Source organism: Netta rufina, assembly GCF_964035555.1.
Source record: "Netta rufina genome assembly, chromosome: 1".
Lineage (NCBI taxonomy): Eukaryota > Metazoa > Chordata > Aves > Anseriformes > Anatidae > Netta > Netta rufina.
Window position 1 is genome coordinate 148330518 of NC_140123.1, and position 24867 is coordinate 148355384.

Genomic DNA, 24867 nt, shown 5'->3' on the forward strand with positions numbered 1-24867 from the left:
CAACCCCTACAATTCTGTGATTCTGTGACATTCCCTGTCTGAGTCTTCCATAATTAAAATGCTGTTATTTAATTCCTCTCTCCTATCTTTCCGTTAGAAGTCATCATTAGGAAGAGCATCCTCAGTGCATGTGGCTTGCAGACATTTTCCAGTCTTTTACTCTCTACGGCTAAGAAGCTAGAGAGCTGGTCTGTTCTGGAAAACGATCCAATTGATGTTAGAACAGTTGCTTCTACTTCCTTTTGAGAGACAAAATACACATTCAATCTGAGATTTCCCCATTTCAGAATTAGACAAAAAAGACAACTGGAACGGCAAAAGTTTTATTGTTCAATCAGATTAACTCCAGAGACTCCTCACATTCCTATCTATAGAAGTTGTTTATATTTGGGATTTGGAGTTAATTTCCTCCAAAATTAGGAGAAGTAAATTCAGTGATAACTGCAGGTTTTGTTCCCTTATTAAGGATAACTGAAGATGAAGCTGTAGGAAATGGGAACCCCACTGGAGAAAGTGGAACAAGGTCTTTCAGACTGTTGCAGTTGCCTGATTATATCATGATTTATGGAGATGGGGCATTACCATCTAAACAATTGGAAGTTCCCAGTCTAGGCTAATTATTGCTTTTTGTTTGTATTGTGGTAAGTTTTTACTGAATATTAAGAAAGTTCACACGGAAGCAAATGGTGGTAACATACAGCAAATCTCTCCTGCTTAGAAGAGGGTAATTCAGTTTAGACTACATAGGACAACCGTGAAATTAAAAAGACCTTACAGGTTTTAACTGTACCAATTCAATTACTAAATAGTTTTTCTAAAAAAATATTTACATTGATAAATATAAATCAATAATGATAACAGATTGGAATATGTCTTTTAGTTTGCTGGTAGCTCAGATAAATCTACAAATAAACAAGAGTTAAGCCTGATTTTTTTTTGTCTGTTGATATTCAAAAACTTTGTGTTAAAATAATCGTTTTTTTTTTAACTTAGTCTACAGTCCAAGGTGACTTAAAAACCTTAAGAGATAACTCATTAAAAAGTAGGAACATATTTTAAATGTGTATAGGAACATACAGAAAAATGGAGTGTGACTTCCAGGAGAAGAAATGTTACAGAACAACTTTATACATTTTATATTTTAAAGTGGGCAGCAGTATAATATCTTTTTGAAAAAATAAATAAATAAGCAGAACTTTAAAACTTTGATTTTCCTGTAAAAGGTTGTAAATAAGAACAAGAACAAAACAAACAAACAAAACACCACACAAGCTGTTTGGTATACTGGAACTGAAACCCTATGTTATCTTAATAGAAATAATACTGCTTAAAGTTATTATGATTACACCATTAGCTTCTTCCCAGTTTGTGGAAATACTTTATTCAACAAACACATGCACAGACAACATTTTAAGATATTACATATTGTATCTCTTTCTTATAGAACAGTGATGGTACAGAAAGTTAAGGCAAAGACAGCTGTTCTTGCTGTAGGTACTCTCTGAAAACAACTGAGACTGTCAGATACAAAATCTCTTTAAAAAACTTTTAAAAAATAAATTCACACCAAATACAACATTTAAAAAGTGTATGTTTTAAGGTAAGTAACAAAGTGTCAAATGTACAAATATTGGAAGTAAATGCTTATTTTACATTTCAGTTACCCAAAAGAAAATTTTATGATCTCCTCCAACTGCACATAAGGGAAGAGTTCTGTGCCAGGTCAGTCCAGATCCTACAGCTGCAGTACCAGTAAGAATGGGCTTAAAAAAAGAACAAGACTGATATCAATACAATTTACCATGAGTGATTATTATACCACATAGACCAAGTTACACGAGCAAACCCCACATATCTAATACTCCTTAATAAACACAGTGAAAATACAACAGAAATCACACTGAAAAATCTGATTATCTGCTACCCAGTTCCAGTAGCTACTTACTACACTTAAGGAAGATGAATCAAAAACTTCCGTGATAACAAACTATTTACCTATTTTCATTATTTTTATTAACATTATTATTTTTAATGCATGCTTTCAAACCTAGAAATTGTTGTAATAACTTCCTGTCATTATGTGTACTCACAACTACTATGTTTGCAAATAATATTTTTATTGTAAACTTTGCAAATGTACACTAACATCAGCAAAACCAAAATACTTCCTGTGCTTTACTTGCACTGTCTCTGAACATATGATTTACTAATTCATTACTAATTCAAACCTCAAAAATACACAACCAGATGATTTTTGCATCCTTAGAATTACAAATAAAAAAGAACTTATTAAATAAATAGGTATTTTTTTTTCTCTTTGTATGAATGAGACAAAGTAAAATAAAACATACAGATCAAACTGCATTTTAAATAACAAGTTGGATAGTGTGTGGGAGTTTTTTTTTTTTTAAAAGGAAGAGAAAAAAAAATAATTAAAAAAAATGACAAAGCAGCATTTCTGGATGGTTTGGGCTACTTTTTAGCTACAGCTTTTAACTATTTATGAGTTTGATTTGAAAAGGACAGATGCAATTCCATCTGAAAGCTGAATTCAAAATTTACCTGGGGATGTCCTAAATGATGAACAAGCAGTTGAGTAGTTGTCTTTCCTGGATAGCCAGTGGTTGCAAACAGGTTTTCATTCACTCGGGACCACCTATGAATTAAAGGGACATACCTTTACAATATTCCTAACAAAAGTGCACACATGCTGGAGTTCTTTCCCTTGTGAGTAACTGTGTGAAGCTATCAGATAGTCCACTGATACCAAAGAAATAAATACATCGCCCACAGCCCTGTATGCATGTTGTGTTACAGAAAAAGTTAATGGTCATTCATAAATTTCACTAAGATTATGGAGCAGGTCCCACTAATAGTGAGTGAAGAGACACAGTTGTCCCTAAACTCCCAAGTAAGTGCTTGCATATACACAGACTATATCAAAAACAAAACTTAGATAACGAAATATAGATAGCACTTATACCTGAATAATCTGGCTCGATCAACATGGACAGGTCTCTTATCCTGCGGATAACTAAAACAGACATTCCATTTAAAAAACTGTTCTGCAAACAACTATGCATTAAGTATCCAAACCATACTTTTAAGCAATGAAGGGGAAACATTGTCTACTCTTTGTGAAGAAGCTGAGGGAAAAACAGCTTTCCTGCAGCTTACATTTCAATTTGGAAGAAGAAAACTGAAGTAGGTAGTTACTCTACTGAGATATTTATGATTGTAATAAATGCATAAACCTTACAATGAGAGGTAAACAGTAGAGATGCTGTCTGAAGTGGACCAAAAGAAACAGCATAGTATTTTTCACAGATAAACACTGATAGAAATAAGCATGAAAAAGAATGATCTGTACTGATGCCATAGCTGCTGAAGAATGTTCATTTATTTACTGAAAAGGAGGTGTAATACACTGAGCATTTAACTGCTATTTTACCAAAGTAGCCCCATTACTTCATGGGCTGCTTAAGGAGATTCTGAAGAAATACATGTCCTCTGCATAAAAATACCTGGAGCAAGTGATATCCCATATGAGCCAATCATTTCCTGCAACTGCTCCAACTTTAAGAGTATTCTTTAAACACCAGTCTGCTGACATCAGTGGCGTTTGTTCACATTCTAGGGAGAGGATGGCCTGCTGTGTAATTAGATCATAGAATCGTATTGTCCCATTTTTCTCTGCTACCATCAGCTGTAAGAGAAATTAATAGAACTTAGACTGTAATGAATCAGATTTTATCTAAGCTTTTGCTGTTGAAATAGAATATATTTGTTTTTTGTTAAGCAATGTAGAAAGAGCTTCCTTATTAAATGATTAAAAAATGCATTCTGAATGAGGAGGATGCCTTTCAGACAGTCATGAACAATAGTTAAGGAAGGCAAAGCAGCATTAAAAATACTCTGTTCCCTCCTCTCCCATCCCCACCTACTCCCGTCCCCCAACATCCAAAGCTGCTTCGGAAAACATGGCTGTCACAGAAGCACACTCTGCTGCAAACTAGAAGACATGGTGCACCAAGGATTTTGAACTTCAATAAACTTTTCAGTAACCACCAGTCTGTAAGGTTTTATTGTTTTTTTTTAAAGGGGATTTTATTTACTAAAAAAAAAAAAATAAATTCCTTTGCGTGCTCTTTGATAAGGGTCAGACTAAAAACAAGCTAATATGTAAGATTGGTGTAATATTTAAATATTTTTGCACAGAAAAAATAGGGCTAATTAGGGCTTATCAGGGCCCTAATTAGCTTAGGGCTAATCTAGTAAATTTGTTGTGTGAACTAAACTGCCCCGCACCAAATATAGTGGCAAACATTCGAGTTTGATGACACTGGAGTCAACAGTCTTCTTAGTAAGGCCTAAGATACTGGTGGAAACCACAGGAAGAACACCAAGCCTTCCTCTCTATAGCTAAATATTTTGATACCTGATTTGACTGCTTTTTTTCTGTTGTTCAGTGAGTTTTTGTGGTAACCTGAACAGCTATTTGCAGCTACTTAAGGCAGTTATTGATTCACACAACAGGAATAATAAATCCAAGATTGCAAAGACTAGAGTAATTCAGCTAATGAAGCTGAATATTTTTCTCTTGGTAACTTCAAACAGATACTTGGCTTGCTTTACAGGAGTCTGTGTTATCAGTGAATCTTGCTATCATGACTGATACAAATTGTCCTCTGGTAAGTTATTATGCAATCAACAGTGACTGATGTATGTAATCACTAAGGAGTATTTCTCATGGGAAGAGCAAGGGATTGACAGTAAAAAGAGAAGAATCTGATTGAGAATTTATTTACAGTGATTTCACATTAGCAGATCTTTCCAATATCTAGTTTCAATATCCACAGGCTCTCCAAACTTAAATCTTACTATAGCATCAAAGATCCATAATTAGGGAAGTATATCCTCCTGTTATTTTAAGGGTGGTAGTGATGAAGAGCTGTAAAGCACAACCTTAAAAGCCTCATCAGGATGCCAGCACACACTCATTCCAGGAGAACGTAAAACAAAATGGGCCTTCTCATTTCCTTCCAAATCCCAGACTCTAGAAAAGGAAAAAGAAAAAAAAGAAAAAAAGGTCAAGTAATTAGCCGTGTATTGCCATTTGACTGAAATAAGTTAAGATTTGGTGCCTCAATACATCCAACAAAGGAAGAGATCAAATGAAACACTGTTCATGCTTTATCACTTCAAGAAGAAAACAGACTAATGGAACACCTAGAATTAAATTTGCAGATGCTTAATATTTGTGCATGGGAGTCAGTAAAAGCAAGCCAGTTCTGAAGAGAGTAATTAAAAAATGAACTAGGTACACCCTTGATTTGAAAGGGCAACATCCAAACAATTTGACAAGCTTAGTTGTCTAGACGTGAAATCTAGATGATACCTTCTCTCTTTATTCATAAATCAACACTGCAGTATTGGGTCAACATAGATTGACAGGGAAGTGTATGCTGAAACACCAAAACTAGGTTATATGATGAGTGAGTTTTCTCTGGATGCACTCCATGTGAGCATTACTGAGCCATGAAGCTACACAGCTTATAAAATGTAGCAAAAACAATACAGACACTATTTTACCTCATAGCCACTGCTCAGTTGCCTTGTTTCCTACAAAATCAGGAGCTCAGTTGTAGGACAAGGACATCACAGTTGTGAACATAAATTTTAACCACAAGTTAGAGTGGTATTTATATGCATTTTAATACACAAATATATATACATACATCCTTCCTTACTGACATACAAAACCTTAGAATCAGCCAAATTTTCAAGTGTAGTGTTCTGCTCAGTCTTTAGATGAGTGGCTATATACTATTATTGTTTTTTTTTTTTTTTTTTTTTTTTTTTTCCTAGGGGATTTTTGCTGACTTCCTCCAGACTTTTTTAGTTTATATCTCACCAGGGTGCTGAGAACTTTATATTTAAGAGATTTCAAAAAATTCTTAAATAATACATCATAAGTCTAGACAAAATATATGGGAACAAAGTAAATATATTTAATGAACAATGTTATTTTCTTATGCCAAACCACAACAGATCAAATATTTGTTTTCCCTGCAGAAAACACAGTCTCCAATCTTGAAGGATCAGCGTCCTTATTAAAATAAAGTCAAAACAAAAACCTGACAACTGTTTAAAAAATGAAATATCTACTTGATTAGGTAATTTAGAAACATACAATACTTTCTTCTATTGCCAGAAATTTTGCCTTGTAGATTTGTCCAAGTCAAATCAACACTTTCCATTTGTATTTACTGTGCAGGGAGAAAATTATGATATAACAGAAGACGGTGAATCATTTTGGCCAAAGAAGCATGCCATCATGTTTCCTTCCCTGAACTGAGTGAGATTATTAGGTGTTGAGACAGAAATTTATGCTTTCTACCTCCCTAACTATGTTATTTATGAAATGCCAAAACTAGTATCTCTTATTTTGTCAGGATGTTGGGATTGCTAGTAACAAACACTATAGAAAGAAAGAAAGAAAGAAAAAAAAAAAAAAAAAAGGATAAATGCCCCTCATGTATTTCCTTCTTTCTCTATTGATAACAAACATGGTATCATTTAGTTTTGGAAAGAAACTGACAATACATATCAAAATAGATCCTTGACTGAATGCATCAAGAACATGTTGTTATGGAAATGTATTTGTGATTATGGAAATTAACTCTGTAATATTTCTTTTTGACTAGCACAAGTTACAAATGTGCAGACACAAGTTTTAGCCAAACTGAGTTTCAGTTACTCAGTAATCATAACCAAATCAGCTACAGATGCTAAAAAAGCCTCCTGTTTTCTCCACATTCCTATCACATAAATCAATCTATAAAGACCTAGCATCTTGGTTCCCATTCAAACCCCATGAAACTTCACTAATATTACCATGTTTTTATACTCAAACTAGTGTCTACTTTTATCCAAACATTCTTATTTTTTTGTAACTCTGCATTGCATCACCCTCTATCAACCCTCCTCCCTCCATCAACTATTGTTGAACAGACTTACTGAGCTTGTGGTATTATTAATTCTTTTTTCCAATAGTTATAAAAAGATTCCAAAATAAATTTAAAGGATATAAGTTTGAATAACCCCAGTTGAAATGAAGGCCAAAGTTGGAATAATGGAAAGCCTCAAAATTACACATAATCTGCTCAGTAAATTAATTCATTTTTACATAACTAAGAATTGAGAAATCATATACTGCAATGATCACACTATTTAAACTAATACAAAGTTAGAGATAGCTACAAATGTCATTCAAGAGAACTCTTGAAATATTAGTATATTCCTCTTATCACTCACATTCTGTGATTAAACGAACAAATGATAACTGCAGTTATCTCAAAGCATGGAGCTATTCAAACTATGTTGGAACAACTATATTTTATGTAGTATACATGAATGTGGATGATGACATGCGGCGTATGTGCAGCAATTTTACCACAAAATGGACTTTTATTAAAATTGCCAAAGTATTCATTGGAACATCTGAAAACCTGTTTTGTGGCAATAGAGATTACCCTTATTGTACATTCTAACTTTCTGAATAATGAATAATTCTAGCTAGAGAGCAAAACCAAATTATAAATGAATAAAAGTCATCAAAAAGAATAGTATAAGAACAAAACCATATTGTAACTTTAAGGCATTTCTAAAATCTTCAGACAATGGAAGTAAAAAAAAAATAAAAATATTTTAACATAAGGTTTCGAGCAATCTTTGTGAGTGGGGCTGGGGCACAGAACATCTAGTATCTTTCTGTGACATCTAATACCATCTAATACCTCACCACAAAGCAGGATTGGCTATCCTTGAACTGTCTGACCTACTCTTATAAATGACCAACAATTTTTTTGTGTGTATTTTTTGTTTTGTTTGTTGTTTTTTTTTCCTTTTCTTTTTAAAATTTGACTTAAATATCCTTAAAGTTTCTTTGTATCTCCAGCAGACATATTTGCATTGCAATTGTATAACCAAAAGTATAACAAAAAATTGATGGTTAATATTTCGGTTTTGACTGCGAGGTATAAGAAGTATCATGTAAGACTTTGGGGGGACACACAGGGATGCATACAAAAAACATGCAAAGCCACAAGCTAGACTCCTAAAAATAATTCAAGACTCACAATTATTTTCATCAATTATAATGCACAGCTAGTTTGATAAACGCTATCAGCATAGCTCAAAAAGGATAACTATTTTGCTATCATATTTCTTGTATGAAGAAATACTGTGGAATTCTATCACAACAAACTGATGAACATAGAACAACATGGAATAAAATACTTTATTAAAAAAATCTATAGTTGACAGCACAAAATGGGAAGATACAAATGAAATATAAATTTAAGGCAGGAATAGGTGAGAAAGGCAATTTCACAATATGGCCAGAGACTGAATTGGTCTAACAAAGTAAGACACAAATGCAACAAGCACTGAAAACATTAAAAAAAAATAAAAAATAAAGAAAAAACACCAATCAACCAATAAAACCAACAAAAAATAAATAATTTATCACTGACTTTTCTTGTCTACTGTCTAGTGAAATACCCATGCAAAATAACTAAGACATAAGAGTACCATGTAAACAAACACGCTGTAGGTAGAAAAATGAAACAAAACTAAACAACTAAACTACAAGCAATATAATAAACTTTGTGACTTTAGTTATATTTATTTTCCAGTGATATCAAACCTTTCCCCAGGAATCTCTGTATAGAGACTAAAACTAACCTCCTGATGGACTGATATTTGTGGTATGTGCAACAAAAACTGGAATTGACAGTGACTGACAAGCCTGGATACCTGAACAAGCTTGCAAAGTGGGCCCATGTGAACCTAAGTCCAAGTGCAAGGTGCTGCACCTGGGTCAGGGTAATCCCAGACATAAGTACAGACTGGGAGAAGAACTCACTGAGAGCAGCCCTGCAGAGAAGGACATGGGGGTGGATGAAAAGCTCAACATGAGCCAGCAGCACGTGCTTGCAGCCCAGAAGGCCAACCGTATCCTGGGCTGTATCAAAGCAGGCCGAGGGAGGTGATTGTCCCCCTCTACTCTGCCCTTGAGAGATGCTACCTGGAGCACTGTGTCCAAGTTTGGAGCCCCCAGCACAAGAAGGATGTGGGTCTGTGTGAATGGGTCCATAGGAGGGCCATGAAGTTGATCAGAGGGCTGGAGCGCCTCTCCTACGAAGACAGGCTGAAAGAGCTCTGGGGTGACCTCATTGCAATTTTTCAATACTTAAAGGGGGCGTATAAAAAAGATGGAGAGCAATTTTTTGCTCAGTCAGACAATTCTTCACTCGGGGTGGTGAGGCACTGGAAAAGGCTGTCCAGAGAAGCTGTGGATGCCCCATCCCTGCAGCTGTTCAAGGCCAGGTTGAATGAGGCCCTTGGCAACCTGATATGGTGGGGTGGCTTCCTTGCCCATGGAAGAAATGTTGGAGTTAGCTGGTGTTCCCTTCCAATCCGAGCTATTCTATGATTCTTTATTTATATTTTACTTTAACTGTGCTCCACATTAACACATATGACTCATCGATAAAACTGATTCACATTTTTCTTTACTGCAATTAATAATTTAACAGTAGTTATTTTAGCTATTTCCTCTACCAGCATTTTTAACTATTTTCTTTACAATTTTGCGATCAAATTTAAAAAAATTATTTTTTCTGTTCTTAATGAAAGAGTAAAACAATTATGAAATGCTTAAAAAAGTGAAATACAGGAAAATATCCCGCAAGTTCTTCATTAGTTTACTCTATATTATACTTTAAAATATAGAATAAGCAAAATTTGAAATTTGCAATAGGCTGCCAAAGACATAAGTAAACCATAGGTTTGTGAACTGCTTCATCCATCTTGGAATCTAGCCATCCTTGGGAAGGTAATGCACAATACACAGAACACAGGGTTTGAATTTTTCAATCAACTTTTTTGCAAGTTCTAATCTTTTATTTATTTATTTATTTTGTAATTTTTACAGCTGTGGGAATTTTGATCTTGTATATACATACAGTTGTGAATAACTGTAACATGGTGGGGTTTATGAATATTGCAAAGGTGTATTCTTTCAAAAAAAAGATACTTTCTAAGGTTATATTAGTTTTGAGATTGTCAGTGCAGAGAATCATGATAATTTTCAAGTGTACATCAGATTTATAAACCAACACGTCTTGTCAATGAATGCCCTTCAATTTACGACTACATGGCACAGAAGACAACTGCAATTATTTTGATGCTCGAGTATTTTTAAACAGTCTCAAATAATCAGTTCTACTTTGCAGCTGGTTTTGTGAGACCAACAAGACCAAGAAATCTACATGTAAAAGCAACAAGAACTCCTGAACTAACTATTTAGAGGTAAGAACGCTGAAGGCATCACCACAGCCTCTTCTCAACTGGTATCTGACTTAACATTGTCTTCCAACAACAACAACAAAAGACCAAAGCCAGCCATGAGATGTAACTGTTGCAGCAGCTTGTGGCAAGATTGTTTAATGCATGAAAATTGAAAACTTGTGCTCCTTATGAATCTCTGCTAAACTTACCGGAGTGAAGAGGAGGGAAGAACTTGTTTGTATGATATACATACTGAGGCACAGTGTTAATTATATCAAGACACAGAGGTGGAACTCTAACAGAAAAACTCTGACACACTTGAAACTCCTTGTTCTTGTGCTAATTGTTCTACTACTTCATTCCAAAGGTATTAACAGATGATGTATCCTGAGAAAAATTTCTGAGTAGAAACTGAGTACAGACAGAAAAATTATTCCTCTTCTTACATTACTGCTGAAGCAAATTACACAGTAAGTAAGGAATGATTTTGGTAAGTCTGAGGGAATGCATTTTCCATTACTTTTGAAAGTTTAACCTTTAAGTTCAGTAAAAAAAAATCTTCATGCTCCACATGCATAAATGGAAAAAATAAGAACTCAGCCAAAAAAAATCCTGCTTACTTCACATGGCTTTGAACCATAGATTTTATGGTTTACTGCATAACTGTCCTTCCGTTATTAACTCCTGATAGCATACACTAATTAAATCATTTGTATTTCCTTCTCCTTTAGTATCAGACTATTGGTTTTAAAACAGTCCTCTTATCTCAGAAACACTGAGCATTTCAAAAAATAAACAAAACATGCCACATATTCAAATACCTCTTTGCTGAATAAACCCAACATTAGTTTAGATCTAATAAAAAAAAAATCAAGAATAGAGAATAAATTGGAACAAGCTAGGAATAAGTCATACACATTTTTACTACTTATTCCTAATGATTTTGTTGGAAATAGAGACAGGGCAGCTGTGGAAAATCTGCCTGCTGGTTAAAGTACTATTTTTGAGTTCCCTAGGGGTTTTGAAAAATCACAGGCGTTTTAGATTTTCAATTCACGTAAGACAGAGTAGCTCTATTAATGCTACTAGACTGATTTACACCAGTTGATGTTCTGCCCTTTACAAAATCTCATACACAGAATAATCATTCTAACAGCTATTTCTTTCTCTCTTACCAGGTAGCAGATTGCTTCAAACACAAGATCATTTCCTTTGTTTTTATAGCACTTTTTTTCTTCCCCTGAACATTAAATGGTCATGTATATAGCAATCAATATGGTCATAACTTCAAAGAGCAAATATATAATTCATATAATCAGAGAAAAACTAAAACAGTTCCTTAACTGAGACAAATTTTAGGCTATCACAATTATACCAAGAAAAGTCAATGATGATGCTTTCTCATAAGCCTCTTCCCCTATTGCAATGGCTTGCTAAGCCTGCACAGCTGCCGTGCTGCCTTCTCCAGCTGTGAGCTGCACTGTAAGGATGAAGACCAACAGCTTTATAGATTCACAAGCACTATTAGGAGTGTAAGATGGGGGACATTTTGCCAAGGAAAAACAAACTTGTGCACTACAAAACAGTGCTTTTTAGCATACTAAGCTGGTGAAGGGCCTGGAATACAAGTCCTACGAGCAGCGGCTGAGGTAACTGGGGTTGTTTAGTCTGGAAAAGAGGAGGCTAAGGGCAGACCATATTGCTCTCTGCAACTACCTGAAAGGAAGGTGTGGGGAGCTGGGGGTTGGCCTCTTCTCTCAGATTAGTAGTGATAGGATCAGAGAGAATGGCTTCAAATTGTGCCATGGAGGTTCAGGTTGGAAATTAGGAAACATTTCTTCTCAGAAAGAGCAGTCAGGCATTGGAATGGGTTGCCTAGGGAGGTGGTGGTGTCATCGTCCCTGGGGGTGTTCAAGGACCTGTTGGACGTGGTGGTTAGGGACATGGTTTAGTGGGTGACATTGGTGGTAGGGGGATGGTCGGACCAGATGATCTTGGAGGTCTTTTTCAACCTTAATGATTGTGATTTGTGTTTGCCTTTTATTTCCCGCTGCAAACAATTAAATATATCATTTTGGAATGGCTATGATCATGGTATTATGAGCTGCCAGTATCACTGTGTCAGTATGATACTGTCCTTAGGCTATATAATTGCATCTCCCAGTAAGGCTAATAAGTTCAGGTAAGCAAACAATTTCACATGAGTATACTGGTTTTAAACTTGACTCATCTGAAGATAGAATGGATGGACAGAGTCTGTACAGCTCAGAGCTGTACATCATGTCTTATGTCTCCTATTCTTGGAGATCTTTTTTTTTTTTATTTCTGTCCCACCTGGGGAAATTGACAGTGTACATAATCATAGAATATCTTGAGTTGGAAGACACCCACAAGGATCATCGAAACTAATTCCTGGCTCCACAAAGAACTATGTAAAAATCAGACCATGTGTCTGAGAGCATTATCCAAACATTTGATCTCCAGCAAGCTTGGTGCCATGACCACTGCCTTGAGGAGCCTGTCCGAGTGCCCGACCACCCTCTGGGTGCAGAACCTTTCCCTAACCCCCAGCCTGACCCTCCCCTGTCTCAGCTCCATGCCGTTCCCTCAGGTCCTGTCGCTGTCCCCAGAGAGCAGAGCTCAGCGCCTGCCCCTCCGCTCCCTTCGTGAGGGAGCTGCAGGCCGCCATGAGGCCTCCCCTCAGCCTGCTCTGCTCGGGGCTGAACAAACCAAGGGACCTCAGCCGTTCCTCCTGTCTTGCCCTCTGGACGCTTCACCATCTTTGTAGCCTTCCTTTGGATACTCTCTAACAGTTGTATGACTCTTATACTATGGTGTCCAAAATTGCACACAGTATACTGAACGTGATGCTGCATCAGTGCAGAGTAGAGCAGCACAATCACTTCCCTTGACTAGCTAGCAGTGCTGTGCCTGATGCACCTCAGGATGTGCTTGGCCCTCCCTGCCATTTACCAAATTCCTTTCTGCAGAGCTGCCCTTCAGCCTTTTGTCCCCCAGTCTGTACATACATCCAAGGTTGTCCCTTCCCAGGTGCAGAATCCGGCACTTGCTCTTGTAAACTTCATATTGTTGGTGATTGCTCAGCCCTCTCGTTTGACAAGATCTCTTTGCAAGGCCTCTTTACCCTCGACAGAGTCAAGAGCTTCTCCTTATTTAGTATCACCTGCAAACTTAGTGCGCATTTGAGTCTTGCATCCAGATCATTTATGAAAACATTGAAGAGAACTGGCCCTTGACTGAAGCTTTGTGGAACCCCACTAGTGACTGGCCTCCAGCCAGCCTGATGTAACCCCACTTACTTTAACCCTTTTAGCAGGACACTCAGCCAGCTGTTCACCCATCGCATTATGGTTTTGTCTAGCTGTATGCTGGGCATTTTGTTCAGAAGGATACTGAAAGAAACAGTAGTGAAAACTTTGCTGAAATACGAAAACATCACATCTACTGGTTTTCCTTGGTCAACTAGATGAGTGACCTTGTCACAATAGGAAATTCAGTTCACTGAACAGAACGTTCTCCCTCATCAACTTGTGCTGGCCATCACCAATAACCGCACCATCTTTCATGTGTTTTTCAATAACTCCCAGAATAATCTTCTCCATAATACCAAGGCAGAACATTTTTCTTCTCATTCATCTAGGAAGTTCAAAACCAGATAGCTTTGAAAAACAAAGAAAAAAAAACAAAAAAAAAACAACCCCACAAACAATAAGAAAAACACACACACACACAAAAAAAAGCAAAACACAACCCCCCACAACCCAGTTCACATGACTAATCTTTCCTTTCAAAATGAAGACCTACTAAAAATAAGTAAGGAAGCATATACACACACAGAAAAAGCCAAACTATTATTTCAATGATATTTTGAGCAAAATGCATACCTGCAAGTGTGATCATCACTTACACTTGCAAATTCTTGACCTTCTTTGGGAGAAAACACCAGATCATTAATGTAATCTGAGTGGCCACGAAACATCTGTCAACCAGAAAAAAAGAAATGTTTTTAACTTTGAGCAGACTGTTCCACCATTAGTCAACAATATATTCAACAGATCCAGACAATGAAAGATTTGAGTGTAAAATAAAGTTATAATTTCTACGTGGAAGGGAAAAATATTCATTAGTAAAACTGGAGATATTTAAAACCTCTAATGCTTGTGTATATTTACACTGTAGGAGAACAGAACCCCACTGCTCCTTGTCGTTACCACAGAGGTCAGCTTGATGCTCTGGTAAGTGGATCAGACCAGAACTTCTTATTCTTTTTCAACCACTGAATTTTGGAGGTAGAAGATAATAAATCTCAGAAAGAAAGAGGAAAATCAGCAGGAAGTGAATGTACACATAATTTATATATTTTAAAGAACTCCAATTATTCATAAGTAACTCTTATCTCTAAACAAGAGTTTTTAATTGGAATTCCTGCAAGCAGCAGGAGGGTTTTTTCCTGAAGGAGCAATAAGCCAATCACTTGTCCAGTATATTCCCTTTCCTAAGCAGTCAATACATAAATTCCTCAAGAGCAGATATCCACCAGAGATGGCAAAGGACCAAAAGGCTACCTTTAGAATAAAAAGTGAAAAAAGTCTCAATGAAACAAGTAACAATGCATGCTGAACGCTTCATGAAAACTAAAAGTGAGGAACAACAGCACATGAAAAACAAGCAGGCCACACAATATCGCAGCCATTAATCACAGTTTCTGTTAAACATTTGAGAGAAACTGACACAGTACTTTATGCTCTTTGCTTTCTTGTACTGAAGAGTAAGGAAAATTGGGTATAGTGCACACTGTTACTATGAAAGTAATAGATCATCCATTTTCAAATAATAGGACATAATTACCTATGGTGTGAATGTACATATGAACTAGCAGTCAAAAGCAAACATTCACAGTTGTATCAGAAAGCATGAAGTCATTTCAAAGGAAACTATTACTATGTAATTGTCCTCAGCTGAAATTTATTAATCATGACATTTTATTTCAAAGTACTGAGAATAATTTATCTATAATGAAATCCAACTTAGTAACATAGCTTCTCTGAATGAGAAGCAGAATCACAGTTCTTAGTAAAAGTTAAAAGGATATTTTTTACATATTCGGAAGGCTTTTCAACCGTCTTAGCCATAAAATCACAACACCATTTTCTTCTCAATTCTGTTAAGTGTTTTGTACTTATCTACAGATATAAGTAATCTTTTAAGCTTTACAATATCTTCAAACATCTAAATTAAAGATCAAATACAGATTCAGCATTAAGCAAGCAGGCAAAACTCATCTCATTTAGGCTGAGTCTGAAGTACTTTCAACCCTGCTGAAATACTTTTTCAACCCTGCCCAGGGCAGGGGGGTTGAAACTAGATGATCTTTAAGGTCCTTTTCAATCCAGGCCATTCTATGATGCTATGACTCAAATTCATTCACATGGTTGTTAGGTATGAGTACATCATCTCTGATCTCATTAGAAAATCTGCAGCTAGTAAGTATCAGAGTTTGTTCAATCTGAGGATTCGTGTGTGTTTTCTCTCACTATGGTCTTTATGCCAAAAAAATCAATTATAATTACTTAAATCACTTAAAATTTGAACTCAATTATTTGAAGCCCACATGCAGATGTTGGATCTATTACTGTTTCATCCTCTTTACTCTCACTGAGTAAGTCACTAGGCATAGCTGCTATTGTTTTGCCCAAAGTATCATAAAAAGGACACAGAAATATCCACTGGATAATGGCATGACATGAAGAGATGGCAAGGAAAAACCAGGTCAAATGAAAACAATCACTTCTCAGCTTTCTGAAAGAACAAAATACTGTTCTCTGTGTTTGTTCCTCAGAATGAGCTATGCAACTGATCAAAAAGAAAAAAAATAAATCTGTAAACCATGCACAATAATGAAGCTGCCCCTTTAAAAAGTTATGAATGTTCAATACATCAGTTCAATACAGAACCATTTTCAGCAGCCAACTTATTTTTTTTCCCCCAACAGCCCATAATTTCAATGAAACCGTGTGGATTTTACTAGAACTAATACATCCTAAGATGATGCTAAACTATTTAGACAGAAATGCAAGTCTTTTGAAAATTTTCAGCATTCAGAATTCAAATATCCTGCCTCATTTTACATACATAGTTTTGATGAAATATGCTTTTTATTAAACAAAATTTGAAGCAGGAGAAGAAAGCCACAATTCATTTCCAAATGAAAACCTCAGAACAAGAAAAGACTTCATGAAGATCCATCAACCGTACTTTACCTTTTGTTTGTTGTTCTGGGCTTGATCCAGCCCATAAATTTTGGGTTAGTTGTGTTGACAAAGTAATGGAAAACTCAGTATGCTTGAAGTTCCTTGTTGATAATTACATCAAGACAGTTTTTCCACTGGGAAATCAGAGTAAGATTACTCTGTCTATCCCTCCAGAAGCAACACATACTAATTGTTTAATATAAAAGAAAATGTTCAGAGATTACATTTTGACTGTAATGACATACTTCCCTCAGCTTTTTTGCACATTTTGTACCTCCCTTGAAAACCTCATGTGTAAAGTGTGCACTGTACAATGGATCAAAGTCTTCCATGTGTTCATTATGTATTCAACCTTAGGTTCATGAAATAGTTTTTCTGAGGTTTTGATTGACTAATACTAAGAAACCATTCTATCAAACTGTTTACAATTAACTTGGCATAGCTCATAGGATATTTGCGAACCTCTGAGATTTCCGAATACTTTAGATGAGTTAGGTGTTATTTTTTTTCCAATCACAAGAAGTATATAGCTCAATGATCATCCAAGTATAAGAAATTATGATAACTACTTGGAGAAAGTATTTTCTCCGCTTTTTGTCAAAGCAACAACAAAAAAAAACACACAAAAGCAAAAAACAAACAAACAAAACAAAACAAACAAACAAACAGAAGCCTGGAACGTGCTTTTAAAGACATTTTTACCAATCAAAGAATCATATAATGTTTGGGATTGGAAGGGACCTTGGAAGATCATCTAGTCCAATCCCCCAATATAAGCACACTATTCCTTTTCACTAATGAGATTCTCACTATTAGGAAATAATCCACATTTTAAGCTGTTTTCTGATCATTTTAAGCATTAGACCAAGCCCGATCCAGTAAAAACAGGAATTTTTACTTCTTCCTCAGTCTCAGTATACCCTTGATGAAGTTCTTAGACTAAGTTCCAGTGGTGAAATTGGCATAAACAGAGCTAATAACTTCATTGCTAAACTGAAGCCCAAACTTCTCGTTTGCATAGCATAAGCCCCAAATGGTCTTTAGTATTCTGTTGCATCAAAAATAAACCATCTATTGTAGTTTCATCTGGTCACGTAGTCGTAACACCTCCTGTATTAATACATCCTCTGTGATCATTACAGTCAAGACTTATCATAATTTTTTTTTCAGATTCGTTACGTAATTGACATACTTTTGCAGTAGAAGCTTGTAACTGCAGGTCAGCACAGTTTGTGTTAGAAAGAAGTCCTAAGGGTAGAAGAATCAGTTCCTCAAAGAATCTTTTTGTATGAACAATAATTGCTATCTTAATAGAAATATAAGTGTGGCATTTTAAAATTATTTGTAGGCACCCAGACAAAGCTACTGTATAATATATTCGGCTAAATTAGAAATACATGTTTTAAAGTTTCAGTTGTGTTGGTCACATACCAGAAAAAAAATCTTATTAGACCTGGGAAAAACAGTAACCCATCACAGAAATTCTATTTTGAAAAAAACAGCATTTTTCAGAATAGAATAGAATAGTAGCACAGACTGTGCTATTGCATTGCCTCCTTTGCTTCTCTGGTTTTAATATTGATCATGCGTTGACAGTAAACTACAAAATAACTGTCTCATCAGGTATATTCAAAATGATTGTTTTAAGTGTGTTTTTTTGTAATCTTATTATAATTCAGCAATAAACAGCTTAATATAATTCTTCATTAGAATAAACTTGCTTATTTAAACTTCTTTTTAAAAAAAGTTTAAGTTCATAAGTTATCAAAAATGCGTTTGTGTGAAGTTGTAAGGCTGAATATTTATCATACGTATTTATTTAACTGGAAGCAATGGGTTCCTATTGAGGAAAACAACACATCCCATTGAGAATTCCTAGCGTTAGTCTAGAAGGAGCCCTCAATCAATGTGCAACAGTCTGAAAGCTAGTATAGACATGAAGGCTGCTCCGGAATGTATAAAAGAACACCTTCTGCTAAAGACCAGATGATAAGAGACAGGAGACAAAAAGAGGTATGAAGGCTATGAACTACCACAGCTGTCACTTTTTCAAAATTTTTGGCAAAAACACAAAAATTTGTTGGTCATTAACACCCAGTAATTAAAGATTTCATATTCATTGCACAAGGAAAAAAACACTTATTCATGCCTTGACCCATGCTGAAATTAAGAGACTTGTCACTGATTTTAGCAGACAGTCCACCAGGCCCATTGTTAATCCAAAAAAAAAAAAAAGAGAGAGACTAGACAGCTGAATTTAGAGCCTGTAGTACCAGGTTCTTCTATGTGTTTGATTATTTCCACTGATTAACCATTCCATTGTCTATACTGTTATTAATGAGTCTACCTATTCTCTTTCTTCCGCGTGCTTACAGACAATTCTATAAATTTCTCAAATTAAAACAGACATACGTAATGAGTAAAGTAACTTTATACTCTGCTAAAAAAGTTGAAAGATTAACTCACACCATCAAAGCTGCTTGTCTACAATATCACAAAACTGGCAGATATTATATAAAATGGTAACTTTGGTAAGGAGTGACACACATCAACTTACAAGCAAACAACATTAACAATTTCTAGAAATATTTTGCTAGAAGTGCCAGCCAAGCTGTTTGCAACTGTGTCAGTTATCCTACTTCCTGGCTGACAAGGCCATACAAGGTGATGGACCAAGCATGAAGGAAAGAAAAAATGGGAAGGTGCATGCATGAAGTAACATAGAACATCTTTTCTGAAACTGAAATACTTTTTATTTTTTAGTAATGTCCATTTTTACTTATATATAGCTTTATTTTACTCCATTATTATTTGACCAAGAGTGACATCTGCAATTAATTTACTTTCTGTATGACAAATACTGTCTTACTAATACATACTGCCAAACCACAAAGGAAAGTCAGTTCTTTTCCCCTTCATATTGAATACACAACTCTCAGAGGCATTATCATATTCCAAAGCACTGAAGAAGGAACCCTCACCCCTGATTTTTCAGCACTGATTAGCTTTGTTTGTTCTTGTCTGAAACCTCAACAAAACAAATTCAAACGAACATCTAATTAATATTAATATTTGGACTGGGGTATTGTTTCAAAGGCAAAATTTTGAAGAATATGTACATACCCAAGTGACATAGGAGTTACAAAGACAAGAATGTCTTACAAACAAAAGAAATCTCTTAGACCCGACACCTCTTACATCACTGGTGAAAGAACACTACACTGAAAGAACAGGAAGCGAAAATGTATTTGAAGGAGTCATTCCCTTTCTTTTTATTTTAGACATAAACAAGCGCTGGCCCATGGCCATGTTTTATATAACTGTCTGCAGTTACGTAAAAAATTCAGTATTCTTTCTTTAAATCTTCTACTGTATGAAATGGTTTCATTGCAACTTTCCTGTTCCCCAAGGAAAGAGACAGATCATTAAATTTGCTCTCCATATAGACAAGTCTAATAAACAATACCACATAATATTTTACAGGTCTCTATGTAAAGGAACCTTTTCCAACACAGTACTTCAAATTCACCTGTAGAATATTTTTAGACCATGTTTTAGACCACAAATAAACCTCTACTTACTTTTTGTCAATTTGGCTGTTACATAAATACTTTAAAATCAAAATATAATATAGCTGATAATCAGTTATGCCCACTTTAAAGATATAAAGGTATATTCAATACACTGATCTTTGCTAGAGATGATGGGTCTGCCAGAGTTTAGTGTTCTACATCATACTGTACATTAAGAAAAGTGAAGCACAAGGTCAGTGAAAGATTAGACTCCACTAGAGACTAAAGAAATATTCAAAATCAGCTCAGTTACCCTTACCTTATATTCATTCTTGTCCTGCAGGTCTGAAGTAAATAGCCTTAACTTCCTATCAGGAGCTGCTGTACAAAACCTACACTCAACAGAAAAAGAAAAGCCCTTCTGTCAGGTAGCACTGTAATGGCTGATTTTTTATTTTATTTTATTTTTTTAAATAAACAAATAAAACAACAAACCAAACCAGATCAACCAAGAGTTTCACCCCATTTTAAACCTGCAAAATGACATGCAAAAGGAAATTTCGATTTTCAATCAAACGTATATTCTAATTTTTCTGCTTTAGCATCAAGCATTCAGAGCTATAATTGGAACTTGCCTATAAAATATGGTGTATCAAGTGCCAAGAACACTTTTTAATGGAAAGTAATACAAAACATTTTACAAAGCTAAATCTGAATCAACTATGAATTACCTGAAATCCCTCATAACTGCCACAGAATTTACCTTGGAGGAAGTGGCTGATAGAAAAAACAGAACCCTCATCATCAGTGTTTTAAATTACCTAGGGATCAATTTATTAACCAGTCTCCAACTTATTTTAAACAAAAGACTGTAAAAATATGTAGCAGTAAGCAAACAGTATAGTTTTGAAGAGGCTTACAAGCAATTGAGAACATCTGAATTCATGTTATGTGTATATTTAATAATTGACCATTTTTCTAGACTTGCAGCTTGACAGGTCTCACAAATAGCATCCGACTTACTCCTAATCATAGCCCATACTATGAAGAACATCATATGTAATTTTACAAAGCAGGCCACGATACTAGTATCATTCTTACAAAGATACATACACATTATACAGATACATACAACAAAAACACTAACTAGGTTGCAGATCAATTAAAATTAAAAGATCTAGTATCTACCGTGAATCCACTGTGGTGAGGAAAGAGTAAGGGGCTCAGGAAGCAGAAAAAAATATATAAGGATGACTAAGAATGACACTGTTGTTCCAATGGTGTTCATAGACTTCCAACAGCAATTTCTTCAGAGTTAGATTTCAGCTGTAAGCATTAAAGTTAGTTCAATATTAAGGACTTAGAGAAAACAGATATGAGACAAGGATTGATTATAGTAATTTATTCAAAATACCTTATCTGGGGAGGTAAAGCATCAAGTCTAGTTTCTGGACTCCATGCTATGGCATCAACTCTGATTCCATGATGAAATGTTCGTAGTGTCTTATATTGTATGCCTTCCACTTCTGCATCCTCTTCCTACAGAAATACTGTAGTTAGCTAATTCAGAATAACAGGTTGATGACTTCTAACAAGTCAGATTGATATGAAGTTGAAAGTTAGATGTATCTGCTGCAATAAAGAAAGTATTTACTTGAAATATGTAAGTAATTAAAAATCCATGAAATGATTGCAGTTTCAGACCGAAGTCAACATAGCACAAAACCAAAACTACACTGCACAAAAAGATTTGCAAGACGAACATGCTGAGCCCATTCTTTGCACAAGCAATATCGGCATAGATACAATCAGAACCACTGACAACAGCATGATAAGCACACATTGAAATGCGAAATAATGGGAACAAAAGCAAGGAGGCCATGTAGGCTATCTTCTCTCCCAGTTGTTTTCATTTTATGGAAAAATGCTAGAACAACCTGGTTGTTCTGGAAGAACAGCAGCAGGTAGAAAGGTACCCTTCATCATTTAACATGACCAAAATTACTACCTTGGCTATTCTTCCCAATGGTGAGGGAACTGGATGGTGGCAAAGATGAAACAATTGCTGGGATTGTGGACTTAATGAATCAACTGATCTCCAAAAAGTTCTCAAAAGATCCAGCATAGTACCTCAAAATAACTGAAGGCTATTTTGACAAAATGTTCTCTATGGCACAATTCTGCTTTAAGGAAAAAAATCTCTCTGTATACACTCTGCATAATGTAGAAGCTAGGAAGGACCTAGGTGATTTTCAGAAAATTTCCAACAGTAAGACTTTGGGGAATAATAAAGACCAGTTATACTGTTTTCTATATCAGATAGTAAAGTATAAAAATAGTACCATGTAACAGAAAAGTGAGCTCCAGAAAAAAAAAGTAAAAACAGATTCCAAAGATAAAGGTGTTCTACTATTGATTTTCAAGCATCCAGGGGAAAAAAAAAAAACTGCCTCGTTTAAAAAAAAAAAAAAAAAAAGTATTACATATAAAAATATACAGTATGCTATTTTACTTTTTAAAAACTTTCATGATATGATGACTGGAAATAATGTCAAGGTGAAAAAACATATTTTACTGTTTCTAACAGTCTGTGAGAGAGACGTAAAAAAAAAAAAAAACAACCTAGAAAGCAGATGTATATTAAGTAATTATTTGCCACTGTCCTTCCCTGAAAGAAATGTCTCTAAGCTTACTTTGGAAATTTTAATTATTCCTTTCTATTCCAGGTATTTGAAATCTTTGCTGCTTTGATAGCTACCTGAAAGCCTTAAAAAAATAAAACACCATACAGCAAATGTGAAGTTACATATTTCTAAAGCTACCTGCTTAAGTTCCCAGGTAGTAGTCACAAACATTTGCAAGAAATACTGAACTGGGATTACTCTTCCGGTAAAGCACTCCTGTTTTCATTGCAGCCTACTCAAAAAGAACTTTACACCAGCAGGATGCTAATACCAATATGTATTTATATATACATTTTTTCTCTTTAAGACCAAATATCCCAAAGTCATTAATGTAATAAAGGAGTAAAACACTTCTTGGCAAAATGGGGAAGGAAAGAAGCAGAAAAGTGACTTTAGTCTTTGTCAGAGGACATGCTGTCAGTTTCACGAAGCAACTAATAAAAGCAATAAACACAAACTAACCTGAAATCTACATGTCCCTATAACTACATAGTTATTGCCACCATATGCAATGAGGGAACATGCATCTCCACTATCAAATGGATTGAATTTTATCACATGCACATAATCTTCACAGTCCACAGTGTAAGCAGCATTTCTAGAAGAATCTTGCTTCATTTTCAGGGGACTATGTCAAAGGATCGTGGAAGTGATGTCTTCTTCAGGATGAAGGTCAATGTTCCTATATGGAAAGTATTACAAAGCATGTATTATGTATTTGCATAAAGAAAAAAAAGTATTTGTGGTGCAACGAATCAAGATTTCTTGTAACAATGTATTTCTGGACACAAAAGGTCAATTTAAGCTCATTATATACAGACTTAACATGTAATTCCAACAATCAAGAGATTAACTAACCTAACTGACCTAATTCACTAACAGACATTCAAAACTTTTTCTACAGACATCAGTAACAACTGCAGATTTTGTGCTACTGATGGCAACCTATCAAGACATGGGGTTAAGTAACTCTACATACCAGAAAAGTCACATACGTAATTTTAAAAATTTCAACCAAATGACAACAAATTATGTATTATTACTATCAAATTCTCTTCCCTGGTGTATCTCTTTAAAGGACAATAGGTATCTAACTAAAAGCAGAATTAAAACCACCAAACTCTAAATGCAAACACTATTTTGCAGAATACTTGTTTCATGACATAAGCCAACCCAACTGCAGACAGTGCCTTTATGCCTCTGAATTTGCACAGAAAAAGTTAATTTTCAACTGGATCAAAAGTATACCTAAACATCAATGCTTTACTCTATTCAAGCACTTTTCAAGAAAATCAGACTCCTGTGCTTGCACATAGGAGGCTGAGATACACAACTGATTTTGGGATCATCCCAGATTTGACATCAGTGCACGCCTTTTGAGAAATGACAATTTTCTCCACGTGCAGCATGGAAAGACAGCGTTAAACTTCAGACCCTCGTCATATTTTGTTGCGTTAATGACCTGAAGGGCTCAGCACCCAGGCTGAACATCACGCCTGGGAGCCACCACAGTTTGATGGGGATATCACCGGGGACTCAAAGAGGCTCCCCACGTTTGTAGCGTGTATTTATTAACCAACACAACAAACCACCACGTTGATAGAAGTATCTTAGCCACATAACTCGCATCGCCACGCTCCTAAGGCCAAACACAACTCCTAGCCACCTCGAAGGCTCCCCACCAGGGCAGACCCCATGCCTTGGGGCAGCACCAGGGGGACAACCCAGCCCCCCTCCCCACACCCTTCACCTCCCCGCTCCCTCCCTTCCCCTTGGGGGCCCAGCGGCTGCCCCAAAGGAGCCCACCCCACACCGTGCGGCCCCACAACGCTACCAGCAAGGACCCAACCCCCGCTCCTGCTCGGGTCTGGGGGGAAGCCCTGAGCCCTTTGCGGCTCCCCCCAGCCCTCCCCACGCACCTCTCCGGCCCTGCACGGCTGCGGCTCCCGGCAGCGCCTCCCAGCCCCGGGCCACCTCCTATGCTTCCGGGGCAGCGGCCCTGCGCTCCCTAATTGGGCGGCAGCGGAGGATTTAAATTAAAAT

General features: G+C 36.0%; 1 protein-coding gene across 2 annotated transcripts; it reads right to left on the reverse strand.

Annotated features, from left to right (window-relative positions):
* Positions 1 to 950: 950 nt before the first annotated feature.
* On the reverse strand, positions 951 to 24778 carry NUP37 (nucleoporin 37). Of its 2 annotated transcripts, none has more exons than XM_084287935.1 (10): positions 24744 to 24778; positions 23287 to 23506; positions 21555 to 21679; positions 20460 to 20532; positions 14262 to 14356; positions 4966 to 5056; positions 3525 to 3706; positions 2984 to 3034; positions 2563 to 2656; positions 951 to 1763 (listed from the first exon to the last, which is right to left on the reverse strand). In XM_084287935.1, exons 2-10 carry the CDS (start codon positions 23440 to 23442, stop codon positions 1650 to 1652), a joined length of 981 nt encoding a protein of 326 aa, XP_084144061.1. In that variant the 5' UTR covers positions 23443 to 23506; positions 24744 to 24778; the 3' UTR covers positions 951 to 1649. The 2 variants fall into 2 exon arrangements, with proteins under 2 accessions (XP_084144061.1, XP_084144060.1); XM_084287934.1 differs by having other exon boundaries at positions 951 to 1781.
* Positions 24779 to 24867: the final 89 nt, after the last annotated feature.

What these genes read in the sequence shown, in the direction of transcription:
- NUP37 (XM_084287934.1), bottom strand. Translation starts at nt 23,442, where the DNA reads ATGAAGCAAGATTCTTCTAGAAATGCTGCTTACACTGTGGACTGTGAA. An exon ending in TAGGGACATGTAGATTTCAG is followed by an intron (nt 21,680 to 23,286) that starts GTTAGTTTGTGT and finishes GTATTTCTGTAG; the next exon opens with GAAGAGGATGCAGAAGTGGA. An exon ending in TGGGATATCACTTGCTCCAG is followed by an intron (nt 3,035 to 3,524) that starts GTATTTTTATGC and finishes TGTCTGTTTTAG; the next exon opens with TTATCCGCAGGATAAGAGAC.